At 37.6% G+C, this 13,149-nt stretch overlaps 2 protein-coding genes across 2 annotated transcripts in view; both read right to left on the bottom strand.

Moving 5' to 3' along the window:
* The window catches only part of LOC142345768 (NADH dehydrogenase [ubiquinone] 1 beta subcomplex subunit 8, mitochondrial-like), a 35,221-nt gene extending 26,583 nt beyond the window's left edge, over positions 1–8,638 (bottom strand). The window contains exons 1-2 of the mRNA XM_075398085.1: positions 8,355–8,638; positions 7,910–8,047 (exon numbers count right to left, since the gene is read on the bottom strand). Of these exons, the coding sequence (XP_075254200.1) occupies positions 7,910–8,047; positions 8,355–8,571 (355 nt within the window). The 5' untranslated portion in view covers positions 8,572–8,638. The remainder of the gene's footprint in view (positions 1–7,909; positions 8,048–8,354) is intronic.
* Positions 8,639–9,154: 516 nt separating this feature from the next.
* LOC142345769 (uncharacterized) lies at positions 9,155–11,804 on the bottom strand. The gene is made up of 2 exons (XM_075398087.1): positions 11,576–11,804; positions 9,155–11,464 (listed from the first exon to the last, which is right to left on the bottom strand). The coding sequence occupies exons 1-2, from the start codon at positions 11,793–11,795 to the stop codon at positions 9,369–9,371; spliced, it is 2,316 nt and encodes a 771-aa protein (XP_075254202.1). The 5' UTR covers positions 11,796–11,804; the 3' UTR covers positions 9,155–9,368.
* Positions 11,805–13,149: the final 1,345 nt, after the last annotated feature.

Here is a 13,149-nt window from a genome sequence, read left to right as displayed (position 1 = left end):
AAAAATCATGAAAACGTGTGAACAGATCTTAAAAAAAAAAAAAAGACAGCGCCCCAATACAATTCAAATTCTTTGAATTGTAAAAAACATAGCAGGATAAGTCCTGACGCAAAATTCAATCTCCACTGACTAGACAAAAACTAGATCTAGAATGGACTATCAGTGAATTGAGAAAAACCATTTCCAAAAACATCATCAAAAAATTTTGGTGTCAAAGTGAAGTTGCCGCATCTGAACAAAAAACTACTAGCGAGAAAGCGAATTTTTGTTCAAACACCGTTTTCTCACTCTACTTTAAAATTAGAATAAAAAAATCACGCCGGAAAACTACTCGCTTTTTCGCTCCACTTCCTGTTTTGGCGTGACCAAAATCACTACTCCAATTTGACTTCAAAAATCATGAAAATGTGTGAACAGATCTTAAAAAGACAGCGCCCCAATACAATTCAAATTCTTTGAATTGTAAAAAACCAAGAGACGGCCAATAATAGCACCAGCTATCGCTGTGAGGCTATTAAAAGAAGACAGCGCACCAATACAATTCAAATTCTTTCAATTGTAAAAAAAGGAGAGCGCCTAAATAATAGCCGTTTGAGAGGCTGACGGCGGCTATTAATAACACATGTTTCGGCTTGCAACATTTAACAGCTGTCAACGAGGTCGCATAAACTGCCAACTATTTCGTCGATGCTAGCGTAGAAAGTGTGGCAAGGCATGCTCCAAACAGTGACAAATTATGACACCTTATGCAAATGATAGTATGCCTCATTTGCATAAGGTGTCTAAAAACTCTTCCCTGGAAGGTCTTCCAATCCATATGTTTACATCTAAATTATTTAAATATCAGTCAAGTCAGAACGAAGTTTAAGCAAGGGGTACCTAAATCTACTTTATGGGTTATTCCTATATGCATTTTCGATTTTTTACAGCGTTCATTATAAGTTGCTTTCCTGAGCACCTTCAAAAACTTTTTAAGTCAATTGAGATGGATACGAGAGTAGCACTCAGACCTCTTAAACGTTCGCTCAAAGCTTTGAAACAACGAGACATTCGGAAAGCGAAATTTTGGTTTGATCATTTGATAAAATTTAGCTGTATATAGCCAGAACAGTAATATGGTCGAAAATTAATCACGCTATTGCATAAACCTCACACGTAGGAATGTAAAAATACACCAAGCACAGAAGTTTGTTTGCCGAGATTCAAAAGTCACTTAAAATCGCTCTTTCAATTTATCTAGATGTAAAAAGGAAGAAACATACTTTGACCAGGACATACAGCCAAGAGAATACCTTTCATTTAATGTTTCACTTAATCAAATACTTTACTTAATTTTTCGTTTTATCAAAATCAAACCGTTGCGAAACTGGCAAACTGCAGAAGAAAATAGTTAAGTTCAAAACCATTAGGGTTAAAAATGAATCTGTATGCAGTCAGAAAATGCCCACACACTTCAGTAGTTGTACAATATTTACTTCTAATTCGAGATAACTAGATTCGGATTTAACCTGGACAATAAATTTAGACTACGTTGAGAGAGAACATTAAACATAGCCGGCAGAGTGCTGGAAAATAGCCGCCGTTGACGCGCTTGATGCACATCGGGACTGAAAAAAAAAAGATAATTTGACCAATTTTTTCTATTTTTTATTCAGTGTCAAAAAGTGTTCTAATTCAGCGTGCAGTTTCGGTTGAATTCTAAAACTTTACTTAATTCAGCTTATAAACTGAATGCTAATAAGCTTAATAACATCCCGTCTCTTTTGATTTTGCTCTTTTGACCTTGACTGTATTCACTATCTTGCGTAAACGAAAAACGTGATCAAAAGGTAAAGCGAATTAAAAACATAGCAGGACAAGTCCTGAAGCACAATTCACAGAATTTTCATTGACTAAACAGGAAACTAGATCTAGAACTGACTAGGAGTGAATTGGGAAAAACATTTCTAAAAAAGTCAGATAAAAAATATTTAAAAAAAAAAACAGAAAACCAATGTCAAAATGCCGCAATGTCAAAAACCACTAGCGAGAAAGCGAATTTTTGTTCAAAAACCGTTTTCTCACTCTAAATTTTGTCACTTTAAAATTAGAGCGAAAAAAATCACGCCGCAAAACCACTCGCTTTTTCGCTCCACTTCCCCTTTCGGCGTGACCAAAATCACTACTCCAATTTTACTTCAAAAATAACGAAAATGTGTGAACAGATCTTAAAAAAAAGACACCGCCCCAATACAATTCAAATTCTTTGAATTGTAAAAAACAGCAGGACAAGTCCTGACGTACAACTCAAAGAATTGTCACTGACTAAACAAAAAACTAGACCTAGAACAGACTGAGTGAATTGAGCGCAAAATTAGAGCGCAAAAATTGAGCGCAAAATTGAGCGCAAAATTAGAGCTCTAATTAAAATTAGAGCGCAAAAAAGTCTCGTCGCAAAACACTCGCTTTTTTGCTCCATTTCCTGTTTCGGCGTGACAAAAATACGTGAATTTGGAGACTACATACATTAAAAAACTAAATACTAAATCAAAAAACTATATTGCAAACTCTAATTAAATAATAAAATTAGCTAAAAATATATGGATCTTTCGTTATAAAGCAATCGATGCTTCGAAACATAACATAGCCATCTTCCTGTCTCAGTAAGAAGTGAAAACAGCTCAATTGCGAAACAGTAAAACAATTTGAAAAAAAAAGTTCAAAGTATGGTATAAATTTTCACTGAAATTTAAAGAGTTATCGCCAAAACCAATTCAATTAGCAACAAAAGGAAGCCAAAAACACCAATGGTTTACCAAAAGACTTCTAAGTATAAATACACTCAAAGTACAACAAAAAACATAGAAAAGTTTGACAAAAACCGGACTGACAACCGTTTGCCAACAATTGGACTAGTATTTGTTTAATTTTATAAAATAAAAACACCTCACGTCAAAAAGAGGCATCCAAATAAGGAATTATCAAAAAGACGTTGAAATATTTACTAATTTGATTTTTAAAAAAGTCCTCTCAAAGAGCCAAAAATGAAGAAATTAAGGAAAAAAGCCAAAAATTGACAGAAAAAATGAGAAATATGGACCAATTTTGCACTAACTTTGCCATATGCATTATTAAGCTCCGAGAAATAGTGTGGTATCGGTTTCATACGATAGCATATTCAATCAGCATCGATCAAAATTTATAACAAAAAACCAAGTTACAAAAATTTATATGCGCCAATCTCTCAAAAACTCAAAAAGTCATTCACTGAACGCACCGAATGAACAAAAAACTTCTCTCGCTCAGAAAAAATAAGTTCACACGGCGATTTTACTCACTTTCACTATTAGGTCAAAACGCCGCCTGAACAAATAGTACTTCCGGTAAAAAAAACCAATACTCCTCTTCGAGTCGTAAAAAACAAAAAAGACAGCGCCCAAATACAATTCAAATTCTTTGATTTGTAAAAAAAAGAAGAGCGTCTAAATAATAGCCGTTTCAGAGGCTGACGGCGGCTATTAATAACGCAAAAAAAACAAAGCGAATCGCTGCTCGCGGTTCGAGGACAGCAAATGTTCCGACCCAGGCGATCGCTACAAAAAAAAGGTGGTTGAAGTGTCAAAAAGGGCAGAATTCCAAATAATAGCAGGTTGATTGCCATGAAATAGCCACGGTTGCTTGCACATGTATTCTCACAATTTCGATGAAAAAAAATATGATGACACTAGCAAAAAAGCTAAATCAAGTGTAAGTTATGCATATAAATAAACTTACAAAAAAGGTAATGAAAAAAAAACGTTTTCCTAATAAGTTGTTGTTAAAGAAACATACAGCACTGCAAGTGGTGCAAGTGTTTTCTACTTATTCAGATTTCGTTCTTTTGACCTAGACAGTAATCACTTAAACACGTTATACTCCATTCAGTTAAAGCGCTCGAACTCAAACGTCCAAGATGTAAAATGATCGAGAGTGTAAAATGATCGTGTGAAATATCTGATTAGATGACTAGATGGAGACAGCTATACATAAAAATTTAAAGAAAGCACGGCAAATCAGCCTCTGAAATTCGAATTAAAAAATAAAAAAACTCACTGAGAACAACTAATTACAACAACTATTTACAACAACTAATTAGAACTGATTACAACGGTTGCATAATTTTTGCCACACTCCAGCTGATTAGACAATTCTTTTCTGCCACCCATAATAAAAAATATAGCAAGAGCAGCGACAAAACGTTTGCTGAAAAGATAACCTAGTCCGAAAGCAGAGTTTCGCCGCTATTTCAAATTTATGTGCCATCAATCAGCTGCTAACAAATCATTTCATCAAAAGTTCTACAACTGCTTTTGTTCAGATTTTACAAAAAGTGGAGCACCATTTTTTACAATACGAAGTACCACTCTCATTTTTTAAGATCTCTTCACACTTTTCCCGGCCTTCTCACGTAAGTGAGAAGTTAGATTAGAGAGCGTATTTTAATCAAGCTGGGGTACTCAAGAAGCAATCACGTTTTAAGCGTTATTTGTTCTAAGCGCCTTTAAAGTGGAGTTCCAAAATTTGAATTCAAACATTTTTGAGAATTTGAAAGCTCATGTGGTAATCTGACTTCAGTTTTCAGTTTTTCTTGTGTTGATTGCTATATAATACATAGCAAAAACATTAGTTAGTAATTGATTTTTTATTTCCGTTGTCCTATCAGTGAATATCATTAGAGACAGGTCTCCTTGGTAGCTAATAAGTCAAAAGCACCTAATTAATGATTTGAGCTCTTCGCTAGTGGTTTTCCTGTCTCTTCCTGACACTATTCAATCTCAGATTTTAAATTAATTTTTGTAATCAACTAGTAATTGTACTTTTTGTCGTTTCATCAAGGTACTAATTAAATCAATTTAATTATTTCAGTTTGAAACTAAAGCTTTCTATGACTTACACTAAGGGTTTGAATTTTGAAGAATTGTTCTGTTTTGCTAGTATTTGCTTAATTTATTGCTGTATTATCTCTTAAACTCAGTAAAGAAAGATTTCATCTGTTGCTAATGAGGAATAGGGGAATCTAACCAATCACTTGATTTCATATCAGTCGTTTTATATTTTCACGCTTTATCAAAAATGAAAATTGATTTTCAGTTGAGCATTTTTTTGTTGTTTTTCTTGTGGTCTGATCGCTTTGGCCTTCCCGCGCGACGTATTTTTGGTCAATTTATTGTCTCAAACTTTTTTAGCTAACATGTTTATTGACTGAGCATTACTGTGTATTTTCAAAATATTAAGCGAATTTGTGAATCTTGTCTTTTTTGTAGTTCTTTTGTCACGTTTTCGGCCATTAGAACTTCTGAAAAGTTATTTTTACTTCTAAAGTTCTATATTCTGAGGTTAAAGCTTTGGAATGTACTTATGAGGTTCTCTTAGTTTGACACTACTGACAGTCAAAGCTATTCTGGTTCTTGCTAATTTCTTCAACTTTTGCTTATTTTCTGCGTTGTCTTTCATTGCTTCCCACAGCGTTGTTATATACCCATTCTAACCATGAGTAGAGTCCATATTTTCATAAAAAGTTGTTATTTATAATGATACTCAAAATACTAAATCTTGGATAAAGAAATTTCAAACTATTTAAATGTTTTGTTCATTTTTGCACACATAAGGTCATGCACTTTGTTAACTGTCTTAGTTTGACGTTGGTGTAAACAAGTTTATTGTCAGATCAGTAGTTGAATCATTTCTTTGGATTGTAATTCAGAATTTGCCCTGCTGTTTTAAAAATTGCAGTCATTTCTTCTCGGGGTTCCTTTCTTTTGGGAGACTTGCTATTTGAAGAAGGCGAAGCTCGTCAAGTTCAACAATGAGCACGTCAACAAAAAGAATTTTAAAAGATCCTTATATAGACAAATAATGATTTATTGATACGATACCTCAGAAGAGAGCGATTCCATCAACCGATTATCGATTCCACCGGACGAACTGAACAAAATTAAAGCGAAACTTTAGAATGGATCAAAAAGAGCAACACTAATCATTATTTCGCAATCACTTTTGCCTCAAGAAAGAAATGAGTCAAATATTTCGATAGAACTGATTTCTGTTGTTCATTCAAAGAAAGCTAACATAACCGACTTACGTCAGGCGAATTGCTCTCAAACGACCGGCGAGCGGTTGACTTCGTCAGTAGCTAGCCATGGTTTAGTGAGGCTAGCTTTTGCTTGATTCGACTCTGCAAGTTTTAGTTTTCTAGCCTTGTTAGTAAATAAATGAAATAAAAGACTGATTTTAAAATTTGCAAAACATTGCAAAATTTAAAAGAAAAGCTTCCAGATTTTGCCGTGAAAGTCCTCAAAACTAATTTCGGTCTCTGGAGTTATGTCAAGAAACCCATCTGCATGACTTGAAAGGCTTCGTTGGCCAGTAATGATCGTTAACCTCATAAAAGGAAAAAAAAATCAAAAATTTTGAAAGCAATCGCACATTTAAAAAGCTTGTAAAAATGCAAGATATTAAAATCTTCAGAAACATTTCATTGTCTCAAGAGACTATCCAGTATCCATGTTTCAAGCTTTAAATAGTTTCACTGGATCAATGATTCATAAACTTGGAACATGAAAATATTCCAAAAATTTGAAATAAATTTTACAAAAAAAACTGTTAGTCATTAAAATATTGACAGCCATTCCATTAACTCTAGAAACTATGCAACAGCTTATTATCAAACCTTGGAGGATGTCCCTAGTAACCTGGTGCCGGAAAAAATAAAAAAAAAATCAAAGATTCAAAAAACTTGAAAAAATTACAAACGTTTTTAAAAATCGCTGATATTGAAATCTTGAAAAACATTTCATTACATCTAGAAGCTATGCAGTATCCTATAATCAAACCCTAGAGGAGTTTATGTGGCTCTTGAGGCTGGAGAAACCTAAAAAATGACAAAAAAATTCAAAAAACTTAAAAATTGCAGGTTGCATAACACTGCTAAATTTGTGATAATAAAAATTGAAGACTAATCTATGGCCAAAAAAAAACATTTTCCAGTAACTTATTATCAAACCCTAACGTAGATTTTCTGTTAGGCTGAAAACCTGAATAATGACAAAAAATGTCAAAAAAAATGCTAAAATTCGTGGTGTTGAAATCTTGAAAAACATTCCATTACGTTCGAAACTATAAAGAAACCTATTGTCAAACCCTGGAGGAGGTTCCTCTGCTCTTGAGGCTGGAGAAACATGAAAATCGACAAAACCTTTTAAATAAAAACTTGAAAAAAGTTTTATTTTAAAAAAAAATGCTAAAATTTGTCATATTAAGAAACTGAAAGCTATTCCATAGCAAATAGAAAATTTTGAGTAACTTATATCAAATCCTAAAGGACGTTTTCTGGACCTGCGTCTGGAAAGACGTGAATAATAGAAAATTGGGAAAATTAGTATAAAATTGCATGTTTTTAGCGATCGGTTATTCGTAGCCAAGGTGGGGGGGTGCACCGGGGGATTGGGGAGGGAGGGGGTGGCCAACAGTGGGGGGGGGGGGGGAGGGGAGGGGCAACAGCGCGGTGGGGGAGGGGTGGAGCAATAGTAGGGGAAGTCAAAAGAGGGGGGTGTGTATTCAACCTCTAAGAACCGCCCTTCACACCATAAGTATAAGTCTCCAAAACAGGTTGTACTGAAAGGCTCAAGGAGCACTTAATGCCCACTTGGCGCTACCTGTTTATGCCGTTTTTGAGGACGAAAAGTCAAATGCGTCAGACGAAAAACTTCGTTTGAGAGCAATTAATATAAGCGGCAAATTTATAACACACAAAAATGACGTAGACAGCTATGTACTACGGTAGAGTGGAAATAAAATGTGGACAAACTATTGCGGATCGGACATAAATTGCTACAAAATTGAGAACTTCTTAAAAGGACAAAAAATGTCGGAAAAAACTACCAATAATAACCTTTGTTATGGTATCCATCATCGGGGTATGGCTTATATTCTTCAATTGGGATTCCATACTTCCTGGCACTCTTCATCCAGTCCTCGGCTGTCACTGGGTAGTTGTCTGGAAGCTGTTCATCAGGCAGAATTATCACACCTGTCAACAACTATCAATTGTGACTACTTCAGATTGATCAACTACAAAAACAAGGAGAAACAATTATTCGGATCTCGCCTGTTACTGTTACACATGAAACTTATAAATTGAGAAAAGAAAAGATAACCAGATCTGAGATCACGAGTTAGAGAAACGTTTCGCATACTATTGAACAATCTTTTGTTTAACTGTTTCTACGGCTTACGAAGAGCTACGGCACTCAACGTTATACTCATACATGTAGATTAGAAACACCGACTACAACTCATCTATAATAGTGAAAAGGGTGAACATGCGATATTTCTACCTGCTCCAGCATTGGTCATATCTGTATGAGGTGGGTCCGTGTGCTTATGAGAAATTCCAGATTGAAAGGAATCCTTTCCAAATGTCGATTCCGGATGTTCTGTTGGACTCCTGTGGCTCCCATGTCTTACAAGAAGAGGGGTCAGGGCTCTAACTGATGATGGGCTCAGCACCGCAGCACGCATTGCCGACTTGAACAGAAGTTTGTTCAAGCTCATAGTTGTGGATTTCACGCACGCGAGTGAAACAATAAACGCATATCTAAAAAGTTCTAATACAGTTAAATAGATTTCATATTAGTTATCAGAAACAGTAAAATCTGTGCAAGAAAACTTCTGTATTTATTCCCACGATGATCAAGATACTTTTGTGGGTGACCGCGCAATAGATCGAAAGGATAATAGGCCAAAAACATTAAAATTGGGACAGTAGATCGAAAATATATCTCAATTCACATGGGCAAAACTTGAACGTAAATTGCGAGCTGTCATGAGAATGTCGGATCTGGCTTGCCCTTGCAGCCTGTGTGACTTGATATGAACCTATCATAGCAGAATATACTATTGTCCGATTACTGTCCCAGCACCACATTCGACCTATTGTTCTAGCACCACTTTTGTAGCCGATAACTTCTCATCTGCCCGATTGATAACGTCTCTTTCTTTTCAACTGATAGCTGGACGTTTTCAGCGTTAACCTACATCTACATTTGATTTCATATCAATTCAAGAAACTATTTTCACGCTGTTTGTCATGTTCACCATCATCTGTTCATCAATCTGCCGTCCGCTATAGAAAACATTTAGCTATTTTGTTTAAATTTGCCAAAACAAGACGCATACAAGGGGGTTCCGTAAGCAATTACAGAAATATACGATTGAACATATTATAATTAATGAACGACTAAATTGTCCTGAAAATTATCAATAGACATTTCTACTCCGCCAAAAAAGAAACTCCAAAAAATTAAGTCGTTATGAGCAATTCGTTTAAAAAGCAACAATTGTCCGCAAATCTATCGCAGTCCAACATTTCTATTTGTACGCGAAGACCCATATGCTACATCGGGGTAAGTGGCTGAGCTGTATTCAATATGCTGGGCTGCTGGAGTAACATTGGTGTAAAATTGACGAGGATCCAAAATGGGTAAAGCCAAAGCAGAAGTAACGGGCAACGCAGTTGGGTTCAACAGAGCTCCCATTCCTTGAAGCGCTCTTGGGTGATCTGAAGGAATAACCCGTTGTCTCGAGACATCTTGCACTTGGATAGTTCTTTTCAGATCTTCGGGAACTACTTGCGGACGCAAATCCAAATCACGCGCTGTCAGTATTGGCTGACCTCTTACAGGAACGCTTGATTGTCCAGACAACTCCCGGATATTGGGTTGAATTTCGGGAATTTGCCTTTGCACATTTCGAGAAGCAGCATTCGTTTGCATGGGAGCAGGCTTTTCTGGTCGTCTATGGTAATCACTACCACTTCCATTCCGATTACGTTCCTCAACAATGCGCACCGAAGCACTCGATTCACGTCTTGGTGGACTTGCAGCTCTTCGCGTTGGACTACTTAACTTCCTGGGACTTGGAACCCGTCGAGATGAAGTACCCTCATGCCTCGGTGGAGTACGACGTCGCTCTCTCGAAGAACCCCGATGTCGAGAATCCTTCCGCCCACTACCTCGATCACGATCACTTTCAGTTCTCGAATACTTGGCATCCCTTCGTGACCTGTCAGCACTTCTATCGCGCTCCTGTGAGTATTTACGTCTCCGGTCATCAGGCCTGCTCAACGATGATGATGATGCAACGGAGTCCCTTTGTAATCGTGCCATACGCTTCAATTCCTCAGCTTCTTTCAGGAGTTTCTGTTCGGCGATTTGTCTCTCTTTTTCCATCATCAGCATCTCACGTTGGAGCTCTAATCGCTCTTTAACAATCCGCTCCCGTTCTAACTTTTCTTGAAGAAGTAACTTACGTTCCTCTTCCAATTTCCGCTCTTCGCGCTCACGAAGCAGCAGTTGCTCTTCGCGTTCTCGTATCAATCGGTCACTTTCCCTGTGAGTTTCCACAGCCCTTTTGTCAAGCAAATGACGCAGCTCTCTAGTTTCACCCCGTAACCGATCCCGACTCCTCGATCTCCGATCAGAACGATGACTACTTACTTCAGTACTCACCCGAGACGACGCAGGTCGGCGTTCGCGTGATCGCTCTCTTTCCCGATGAGTCGAACTCGAGGGGCGAGAACTTCTGGGTGGAGACCGCTTGCTTTCGTGTTGCTTTGCATGGGACGATTCTCGCGAACTCTTTGGCTCGCGACGGTCTGAAGATTTATGCTCACTGCTACGTTTCTGATCCAGTGTCTTCCTGGCGTCCCCGCTGCTAACATTTCGAGAAGACTCAGTCTTAGCTGTTGAAGTCCGGCTTGAAGAGGTTGTCGGGACTGTCTTGGGTTTCTCTGGTTCCTTGGGCCTACTGCTACTAAATGAATCAGATTTGGGAGTGCTTTTAGCATCTGTTTTAGTAGGTGAACTCTTATTTGAACTTTTCCCTGGTTGATCATATCTTTTTTCAATAGAAATTACTTTACCATGGATCTCAGTATTATTTAAATTATCAACACACGCCTGTGCTTCAGCCTCGTTTTGCATAATAATGAAACCATAATATTTGTTTCCATCCTTAGAGGAGGTACTCGCAACAACTTTGGCACTGTACACCTTCCCAAAATTCCCTATTATTGTCTTTAAATCAGATGTCCTTGTCTCTGATGACAAATTTGAAATCCATAGACATTTTGCTTCATTCCCTCCGTTGATCTGAGGAGCTCCATTGATTGTCCTCGTCAGTCCTTTGGCCTCTGTGTCGGGTAACGTTGCCCTTTGCCCTTCGTTTATGGGTTCTTGTCTGTCAGCGTCTAATGATCCTCCAATGTCATCCAACTCAAGGACATCCTGATCGGGGTTCACTTCTAGATCCAAAGGCTCTTCTTTGGGCACAGTCAGGTTTGAGTCATGCTCCTCTTCGTATATGGTAATCCCTGGATCCAGATTTGCTTCTTCGGCTGCTGCCAATTCGTAGTTTCCATTCTCAGAGACAGTTTTATTATACGTGTCTAAAAACGAATTAATGCCGATTTCTTGACGCAATGGCTATCGCCAAGACATATAATCGCTAGATTCTAGGTGCAATTAAAGAGCAATTTTTCAACCAGGAAGAAAATTACCCGCTATATCGGTGGCTCCCTGTCCCTGTGCAAGCTCACCGCTGCTACCCAATTCGGAACTCCGGGTATCGGTTAAAATCCCTCTTGCTCGCCTTGATTCATTCAGCCTCTGAACCAACACTTCTTTGCTTCCCGAAGTGTCTAATCCCTGATTACTCAACAATTTCTTGATATCTTCCACTTGAAGCTCGCCTACTCTTGCAGTGGAGTTCACATTCATTTCCTCTGAAAAATAAACTTTCATGAAAGTACGTAAAAACGTTTGAACTCTTCGGGTACTCTTTATGAGGCAGAAAAATTGCAAAACTTAACACTACACCCACATTTGCTTTTGATTTTCACAAAAGATGGACGTTTTGCATGATCTTCAAAAATTAAAACAGAAACTATAAAAAAGGATTTATTAGTTACGGAAAGGTATTTTGGATAGGAAACTATTTCTAAAAGAAGTGTGGGATCTTTTATCTTTTCCGTTTGTGCCCCACCCCCCGTGGCAACTAAGACTTCAATTGAAGCAGCTATCCGGGCTCTTATCCAGCAAATCTTAAATAACTTGAAAGCAAGGATAAGTGAAACAGTTGACACTGCTGTAGCCAAGGCGAAAGAGGAAATTCAGGAAAGTGTTGCGACCGACATCATGACAATTGAACGAAAAGCTGAACTAAAAGCTTATGTGAAGCAGAACAGCTAGAGACCTATAACCGACGCGACAACTTAAAGATTTTCAATGTGGACGAAGAAATTCACAAGGGCACAAACGGCTTCCCTATCCCTGAACCTCTTGAGTCTACTATAAAATCTTGCAGATTACAAGTAACCTAGGCGCAACTGTAGACGTCAAGGATATAACAATTGCCCATCGCCTCCGTGCAAAGAAGGGAACGAACCCCATCATCGTATGGTTCGCCCGAAGAATGGCAAATATTGACATTATGAAGAAAAAGAGAAAACTCTTCGAGAATGGCAGTCAAGTCAAGATATTTGAAGACGTCAGCAGAGCGAGACCAACTTTCATAAACATGATGATAAGTGACAACAGAATTTCTGCAGTATGGACCAAGGAAGGCAGTATGCTGTACACATTCCATAATGATAGAGAAATTTTGAAGATTTATAATCTGTATGATGGTGCCATTGCTCTACGCTACGATGTTGAAGATGCTTTACAAAGTTTTCGTAGGCAGGTATTTCCTGCCGTTAACTTCTAACTCCACCAATATCTTACCAACTGCCAACACTCCAATTCATCTATCTGTTCTTCATTTAAAAATCAGATCTTTAAAAACTCACCTTGAGGAACTGGAAGCACTAGTTTTAACCTTTGAGTCTCCACCTGGTGTTATATGTTTAACTAAAACATGGCCAACCAATAATGATCATCTCCCTAGCTATGCCCTAAAGGGGTACAATCAATTCGTTACCAAAGATAGGGAAACCTCATGTGGAGGTGTAATGATTCAAGTAAAAGAAAACTGCACCATCCTTTGACAAAGCCTTCTAGACTTTGATGAAGCAATCTCAACAGATATAGCGCTTGGGAGATATCAGTTTAATTTAGTTACCATTTACAATAA

The sequence above is a fragment of the Convolutriloba macropyga genome, chromosome 9 (assembly GCF_964194025.1).
Source record: "Convolutriloba macropyga chromosome 9, txConMacr16.3, whole genome shotgun sequence".
Taxonomy (NCBI): Eukaryota; Metazoa; Xenacoelomorpha; order Acoela; family Convolutidae; genus Convolutriloba; species Convolutriloba macropyga.
The sequence above is the reverse complement of the archived record's forward strand: the minus strand, read 5'-3'. Positions and strand labels throughout refer to the sequence as shown.